The following is an 8,922-nucleotide window of genomic DNA, read 5'->3' as shown; positions in this document are numbered from 1 at the left end:
AAAAAAATTAAAATATACCTTGAACTTTGATAGAAGAATCATATATACCCCTAAATAATTTTTTAAAAAAACTTGGAAGTAATAAATATAAATTTAAAACTAAGTTTTTAACTTCCGTTATATGAAGGGTATATATGAGCCATTTTGTAACGGCAGGGGTATATGTGAGCCGTTTGTATAACGGTAAGGGCATATATGAGCCACTTTTATAACAAGGGGTATATCAGCTCCAAATAACAAATCTGAGGGGTAAATCAGACCCTTTTCCCTTCTTTAAATAAAATTGCACAAAATATGATACGAGTACTGACGACACAAAATATTCAATAAAAGATAAAAATGAAATCATCATATAAAATAAATATTGTAAAGTTATAATGAAAATAATCATAATTTTAAAGTACTAAGTCATGCTAAAATAAGTTTAATAAGTATTTAGTTACATTACTAAACATTTAAGGAAAATTAAAATTAGATTATGTATTTTATTTGTCTAAACCAATGTAAAACTAAAGAACAAATATTCAATATTATTGTCATTCTTAGTGTTGAATATATTTTCTTTTTGCATTAGTATTAGTTTGATTTTGATTTAAGTTTTATTATAAAATCAACATCTATGATCTATAATCTTTATTGGACCATTTCGAATTCTAAGTTTTAAACTTGAAATAATATATTAAAAGATAAAAACATGAAATAGTATAAAAAATGTTTTAAAATGATACCAAAGTAAATATTTTTATATATATAAATAAAATTTTAATTACATATATAAGTCAGGTTGATTTGGTCTCGGGTAGCTTTTTTTTTAGTTAAAACGAAATCAACCCAAATATAATTGAGTTTTTTTTTCAATACCAAACTAAGTCAAACCAAATCACTATTCAAAAAAAAATTTCGATTTAACTTGACTTACGATTTAATTTAATTTTCGATTTGATTTTGTACCCCTACTTGAAATATAAAATCAATCAAAATATGAAAGGAAAAAAAAAGAACATTTCACTAATTTTGCATCTGGCATGTCCATCTATTTTTGTTATGTTGCATGTGTACCATATCTCACTCAATCCCAAAAAAGATTTGTCGGTTTTTTTCCCAATATTTTTATGAAATTTCAACTAATTATTATATGGAATCTATTGGTATTATCATTCAAATGATCAAGGCTGGTACATGAATCATAACATTTTAATTTAATTAACTGTTTGACAAAAAAATAATCCAACTGCATACCAAAAATAAATTAAAAAAATCGATAATAACGTTAGATTATTAAGTCAGCGATTTGTAGAACAATCAAATATTATATGAACAAAGAAAAACCACTTCTTAAAAAAATTAGTAAGTGTGTATAAGTGAGACACGTAGCTAATAGAGAGTTCTCATTTTGCTTCTTTTTTATTTGTAAAAAAAAAAAAAAGTCGTCCTCATATTTTAATTTTCACATTATATAAGAAAAGATTTTAGGAAATAAGAATATAACTAAACAATAATGCAGTATAATTTCCCTTGAAGCTTTTTCAACATTTTGAAGCTAAGAAGAATCTTCCTAGTTCAATATTGATTGATTACATGAAATTCATCTTATTAGTGCGAGTTAATTATAATTCCTTTCGTTTACAAAAATATATATTAGAAGCTAAAACTAGCATGGCCACTGAGTCGAGTGCTTTACCTTAATGTGAAATTTTTCGGCGTGAATTCGATTAAATCGGACTTCAATGTGGATGCCGGATACAGGATGAAAAATTAAAAAAAAAGAAGAAAGAGTTTGATGATCATCCAGTAAATATCATCAATATGATGTTCTTAGATACATTACTTCTTTCTATGCAAAAAAAAAAGGTTGAGAAGACGTTACATTATTATTGCCCTAATAGACATTTTTAAACTATCTTTTCTGGAAGTTGAATGATTTGATTGAGTAAGCAAAAATGAAGAGAAAAGCAACTGATATTCCAACTAGAATGACTGCAACGTATCCCACAAAATCGTGTTTGTAATCGAAAAAATTCTCTAAGAATTGTTCCACTGTTTCCTTTGTATCCAATCTGTCTTGTACATCTCCAAATTGTGATGCAATTAGTCCGTATAATGTCCACGAAAGGGGGCAAATGTAATAGTACCATCTCCACCACACTGGCATCCTCTGTTTGGAAAAAAAGAATTTGTTATGTTGGTCTAGCAAGCGTAAACATGTGTTGTTGAATGAAGGTCTTTGAAATAAGAACTATTACTGTTTTTGGAACGACGAATCCACAGAAAAGGTTCCATATTGTGTAAAATGCAGATGAAACGATGGATGCAATGGTGTGATTAGGAGTAACAGCTACTGTCATCATCCCGTATAATGTGAAGTATAACAAGGTGAAGTACATGAAGAAGAGATACCAAAAGAACTTGGTAACTGTCCATTCAAATCCGATCATCGCATAGACTATAACACCATATATGATCGTCTGGAGGAAAAGGTGTGGGAGTTCAATCATAACCTGCATAGTCAAATATATTTGTCTTGAGTTTTATTGGTATACGCATCGGAAGATCAAGATAGAGATGAAATTTTTAAGGCCTGCTGATCATCAAGAGGTTTTACCAAAAGTCTGTACCTGTCCAAATGCATAAGGCAGAGCTGAATACATTCCAGCTGCTCTTTCCCTATAGAAGACTGTCCTCTCAATGGCAACGACTGGCTGTACAGAAGTAGCATTTATTACGCCAAGAAATAAGATAGCAGAATACATTGAACCAATTGCATTCAAAATATCTTGTTGCCTTCCCCTGAAATTGGGTTCAAAACCATTAGTCTTGTGACTAAAAACACGCCGAGTTAGATGAGAAAACAGATCCTGTATGTCTCTATTTACCTTTTGGAACCAAGACCCCAGAATATCGTTCCAAGCATGAGAGAAACAAAGAATGTGAACATGAGCCTGACTGCTGTGTAAGGAGGATTTCGCCAGTATGACAAGTGTTGTTTCCATAAGCAAGCCATGCATTGGGTGAAGAAAGACTGAGAATACTTGGTTTCAAAGTATAGGTCTTTTGAACCTGGGGCTGCCACACTTAGTTCCTGGATTAACGCTTTGTTTCTCCTGAATATTTGGTCCATCTCAGAATTCAAGACAAGATATTTGTAATTCTATATGTAGAATGTAATCGCGTTCGATTCAAGATTCATACCTATACAATTCTGAGTTCTTATACAATTCTGTAAAGTCAATTCCAAGAACTGCTTCTTGTGCTAGTGAAGTTACCTCCAACATCCATGTTGCTGGATTGTAACCATCTCTGATTTTCAGAACTCCATCGATTCCCTGTGGAAAATGGAAAAAGAACCATTACTTAGTGTACTAGGCCAACATAATAGGAATTTCAGTTTCTTTACCTACAGTAACCTTACCTCAAAATACTTAATAAGGTGAGAAGAATGGCGTCCTAATGGGCCGACAAATATTTCTTCGCCTCCTCGTTTCAGGAGTAGGAGCTGCAATTCATTAGTAGGATGAGAATCTCTTTTTCAAAAACAGTTATTTTAAATTTCTACATTGACTTTTGCTCACCTCATCAAAAGCATCAAATATGTCAATGCTAGGCTGATGGATGGTGCATACTACTGTTCGACCTGTATCTACAGTGTTTCTGACTGTTCTCATCACTATTGCAGCTGCTCTTGCATCTAATCCAGAGGTTGGCTCATCCATGAATATTATAGAAGGATTGGCAACAAGTTCAACTGCAACTGTAAGTCGTTTTCGTTGTTCAGTTGAAAGACCATTTACTCCAGGCAATCCAACAAGTGCTTCTCTTAGAGGGATTAGCTCTACAAGTTCCATGACCTCCTCAATGAAACTCTGCAATGATACATTTTAATATAATATCCACTTTCAAGTTCCACTAGCAATCCTAGTAGCCATATTCCAGACTCATTTACCTTTCGGGTTTCGGTGTCAACTTCACGAGGCAGTCGAAGCCAAGCAGAATACTGCAATGATTCGTATACTGTAACATGAGGTGAATGAATGTCAGTTTGCTCACAGTATCCTGATATCCGAGCAAACGTTTCCTGCTGCTTTGGGTATCCTGATATACTGATGGTCCCATTAATGTATCCACCGGTTTTCCTACCAGCTAAGACATCCATAAGTGTGGTCTTACCAGCTCCACTAACACCCATTAGAGCTGTCAAAACTCCTGGTCTAAAAGCACCACTTACCCCTTTCAAGAGTTCAAGTTGGTCCTCGATAAAACCTTGAGCTTTCATTTCCTGAAGTCAAAACAGACTTGAGAATTTGACTCAGACATGTATAGGCCAATTAACTTCCATAGACTAAATCTTAAATGTACCTGTGGCATATCTACTGCATATCTGATATCATCAAAAGTAATTGAAAGGGGTTCAAAAGGAAGAATCATTCCCCTTCTCTTGCTTAAATCACCCTCAGTTATGTTGCCTACTCTTGAGGACAGAGACCTGGAAGATGCACTTATCGGAACATCATTTCCTCTTTCTGCATATTTGGCCTTGATACCATAAGTACTTCTTGCAAAATCTCAAATTGAAACTGAAGCTCAAAGGGAAGAAATTACCTGAAGAACTCTTTCCTATGGGAGATAGTTCAATAACCTCACCCCTTTTGCTTGCATTCTTCTCGGCCACAATCTCTTCAGAAATAATTGCCTGAGGTTTACCAAATGCTGCACCAAAATTACACACCTTGTTGATATGTTAGGATCATCCTATAGATGGAAATGAGATTAAATTGCATAATAGTAGGCGGATTCTTACGGTTGAGATAAGCTAAGGCCACTGTGAACAAGAAATTGAAGAGCAGAACATATCCAATAAGAGCTCCTGCTCCAATCCAATACCATCTTGCTTCTGGAAAGATTCCACGCGATTTCAAGAATGATACTCCTAATGTATCTGTGCCCGTGGAGTTCGGAGGAACCTATTGAAAAATTCAAGAATAAACTCTCAAATGCTACCTTAACAACCTGTCCTTCCAAAACAACAGAAGCTTTAGCTTACATGTGACCAACTCTTCCCTAGAAATTCGTTCACAGCTATAGCATTCTGCGCATACATCATAGGGGAAATCCAGTAACCCCATATCAACCATTGTTTCACATCATCTGGTTGACAATATCTTCCTTGTTAGATAAAGAGAACAAAAGGCAAAGAACATATAAATGAACATTACCCTTGGGGTTTTTCAAAATATTCTGCAATTTTTACCTCTTGACAGAATGAATCCACCCATTACAAGAACTACGAGCAGTGCACATGATCCAAATGTATTTGCAACAATGATATTCCTTCCAAGAGCAGCTAAGAACCGAAACAGCCCTGAGGCCATCTGGTTAAGACATATGAGCAGAAATAGCTGTTTGAAGAACCTGCAAATAGAAAAATAATCTCAATGAGGTTTAACAAACCAAGAAGTTCCAAGCTTGCAAAAGGATTAAAATTCTACCTCCCAACGTCTGCCTCGAATCCAATAACATAATAAGTCATACACACCCAAATAGCAATTTCTACAAGTGTGATCGGAATCTTGAGGATCCAAGTAGGCAGAGCATATGCCCAAGCAGGAAAGAAAAGAAGATCGCGTTGTTTGTAAAAGGAAGGAAGCTTCATAATACTGAGGGCAAGCTCTGAGAAACCATTGAACATAACCGTGATAACTGCGTAGAACAGTGCACCTAAGTATACTGCACCATCTATTGTTGTATCTCTGTGCATCTCCGTTCGTAGGAAGAGTGTCATTGCTATAGACGCCATCATTGTTAGCTGAAATAAATAAATTTATAATTTTTTACTTCTACATAAGCATTGAGGAAATTGAAAAAGTGACTTGTTTATTTTTGACCTGCTAATTACCTGTACCATCTTGAATATGTAGACAAATGAATTCCTCTTCATAAGAAGGTATTCTCTAGCTGTGCAGGCTTTCAAGAGTTCTTTCTTGCTAATACCATACCTCTTGGTGGTTAGAGCAGCAGGGTGGCTCTTGGATTTGTCAAAGGGAACAGCAAGCTCTTCACCAAGCTTCCGTCCAACATGAAACGATTGAAATACATCAGAAAATTCGCAAGATGTGATAAACCTATAAGGTTCATGACGACGTGACCAGTATTGCTCTTGATCCTTTCTTGATGTCACCTTTTATAAACACACAGTAAATTGCATAATTAGAAACAAGAAATGTTCCATGACAAGAAGGAGATAATTCACAAGGTGTTTACTTCTTGTAAGAAATCAGCAACTCCTTTCCTCTCGGGGCATTTGAAGCCCATGTACTCGAAGAACTCGAGTACATTTTCCCGGGGACCTTGGTACACAATTTCCCCATCTGATAGAAGAATAATATCATCAAACAAGTCATAAGTTTCTGGTGCAGGCTGCAGAAGTGATATTACAGCAGTTCCTTGAAGAATGTGGATTGACTGCCTAATTGAATTGACAATCTGATAAGTCGTTGAACTGTCTAAACCAGTCGATATCTCATCCATAAAAAGTGCTCTTGCTGGTCCAACCATCATCTCCCCTGTATTACAAGTTATCAACAAGTTTAGCAGCTAGACTTAATTAAGGATGATAACTTTTTTCCCAACTCTTTGTATATGCTTTTGGTTTTTACAACATACAAGGTTTCTGATTATCCTAACCTGTTGTTAGCCTCTTTCTTTGCCCCCCAGAAATTCCTCGAATCATTTCGTCTCCAACGAGGGTATCAGCACAAATTTCAAGTCCCAATATCTGAAAATAACAGCGAGAGTAGTGAATTGTTGCATTGTAATCTAGTATTCTGGATTGGGTTCTCTAATGTATAGCCATTACCTTGAGAGTATAATCTGTTATAACATTAGCCTCTTGTCCTTCATTCCACGCTGACTGTTAAATAATACCATCTTCTTATCATAATAACTAACAGAAAGAAAAGACAACATGAAAATCTGAATCTTTCTTTGACTATATCTTCACCTTCATGAAGATATCAACATCAGGATCTGGCTTAATATTTGCTTCCTTTTCTCTCCTAGACAACTCTGCTAAAATTTCTGCATATTCATGATAAGCTAATTAAAAAAGTACGCAATGACCTAAGAAGACCTGAAATGCAACATGTTTGTCTCACTGACCATATTTGTCTCCAACTCCTTGACATCTAGCGGAAAATGCCAGTGTTTCCCTGACTGTCATTTCTCCAATATGAAGATCATTTTGGCTTATATAAGCAGATGTTCTTTGTGGCACAAACTCATCCATCCCATGCCCATTATATGTAACTCTACCTGAAACCTGAAAACAAATAAATTTATCGACTGCCAAATAAAAGTATGTCTAATCATGTTTCTTACTTTGAGATCTTTATCAAGTTTCCCAGCCAAACCTAACAGCAACGTTGTTTTTCCCGAACTTGGTGGTCCTAAAAGCAGTGTCATTCTGCATAACAAGATTGAAATGAACGAATAAACAGGACTTTCTTGATTGGTCTAAAAATGACCCTTTTGACAAAAGTGTTTTACTCACCTTCCTGGCTTGATGATTCCACTGACCCCATGAAGGATTGGCAATGGTTTCTTTCTACTTGGAAGGATATGTAGATAATTCAAGAAATCCTATACATAGAAAGTCCAAGATGTAATAATATGATATCACAACAATGTACAAGACAAGTCCTAGTATATATTATTACCTCTAAGATGTTAACTGTAAAGTTGAATATTGTTGGTAAAGCTCTACTACCTACACGAGCTTCTGCTTCTATATTCAAATGCTCAAACCGGACTTCAATTGTAGGAAGATCCAGACCAACTCTGTATCATATTAAAAAGCACATCAAAACCATCTAGTCTAACGACTTACAACGTCTTTATGAGTTTGCTTGATATGACTAAAGTCATTTTTCATAAAGACATTCTCTGGAGATCAAACACCAGAGTACAACTGAAGTTTTAACTAAAAGAGCTTAAAGTTTATACCTATCAATGCGCTGTTTGAGCTTCATCAACAACTTCTCATTATCTTCATCAGCAATCTTGACCAGCCTATCTAAAAGATTCCTCCTTTCGATCAAATCAAGCTTTTTTATATCGACTTCTCTAGATTGTCCTTCTTCTTCTAAGAGAAGGCCTCTCCTTATACGACTATAAGTTGGAAGTTTTTCAAGAGCAGCCCATCTCAACGCCTCTTCATCATCGTAATCTTCTCTTGAAGAAGACCTTGAAAACACATCCATAGCACTATTTCTCCATACATTTGAACCACTCAAACGTGCACTACTCACCCTCACAAGATTTTCACCACCCTCCATTTTTTAACATAACAACTTTATTTTGAACAAGCTTAATCAAACAAGTTTTAAGAATAAGGGACTATGATTCTTGAAATTTTGTGTAGAAGGGGTGTGATTTATGTATACAAGTAAAGAGAATATATAATAGACTAGAGACTCAACTTCATGGTTACTAATATAGTAATTTAATGTAAAAGTTGATGTTGAAAAAATCAATGATAGCTAAATTTTGTTGACTAAACTATATAATACAATAGAGGTCCAACACTTCAACTTCATGATAGAATCTTTTTGAGTTATATATGGTTCATTATCATTCTCTCACTAACTATATTCAACCAAACTAAGATAAAATAAAAAGTAATATTAATTTAAGGAGGGAAAAAAATCAGAATTTCTGTTCAAACACGATAATTGAGTCAACTTCGATAGGTAAAATAGGACAAAATTGAACCAAACAAATTCACTCAATTCAGAATTCAAAAATTGGTTTGAATTATGGTTAATATTTTTGAGAAGGATAATAATAGTTAAATGATTTTATGGTTCTAAACGAAATAACAGTGATTTTATCTTTTTTTTAGTAAGCAATTCAAAAGTTACCACGGTGAAT

The 8,922-nt window shown here is 34.6% G+C and overlaps 1 protein-coding gene across 1 annotated transcript; it reads right to left on the bottom strand.

Annotated features, from left to right (window-relative positions):
* Positions 1–1,810: 1,810 nt before the first annotated feature.
* LOC107027021 (pleiotropic drug resistance protein 1-like) lies at positions 1,811–8,450 on the bottom strand. The gene is made up of 24 exons (XM_015228175.2): positions 7,996–8,450; positions 7,710–7,830; positions 7,544–7,632; positions 7,372–7,456; positions 7,153–7,312; positions 6,995–7,071; positions 6,851–6,904; positions 6,679–6,769; positions 6,256–6,557; positions 5,891–6,172; positions 5,484–5,800; positions 5,246–5,406; positions 5,039–5,142; positions 4,796–4,958; positions 4,597–4,704; positions 4,354–4,517; positions 3,941–4,273; positions 3,570–3,860; positions 3,410–3,493; positions 3,190–3,323; positions 2,874–3,101; positions 2,616–2,787; positions 2,244–2,498; positions 1,811–2,155 (listed from the first exon to the last, which is right to left on the bottom strand). Exons 1-24 carry the CDS (start codon positions 8,325–8,327, stop codon positions 1,898–1,900), a joined length of 4,365 nt encoding a protein of 1,454 aa, XP_015083661.1. The 5' UTR covers positions 8,328–8,450; the 3' UTR covers positions 1,811–1,897.
* Positions 8,451–8,922: the final 472 nt, after the last annotated feature.

Source organism: Solanum pennellii, chromosome 8, assembly GCF_001406875.1.
Source record: "Solanum pennellii chromosome 8, SPENNV200".
Taxonomy (NCBI): domain Eukaryota; kingdom Viridiplantae; phylum Streptophyta; class Magnoliopsida; order Solanales; family Solanaceae; genus Solanum; species Solanum pennellii.
This window is presented reverse-complemented; position numbering and strand designations above follow the sequence as displayed.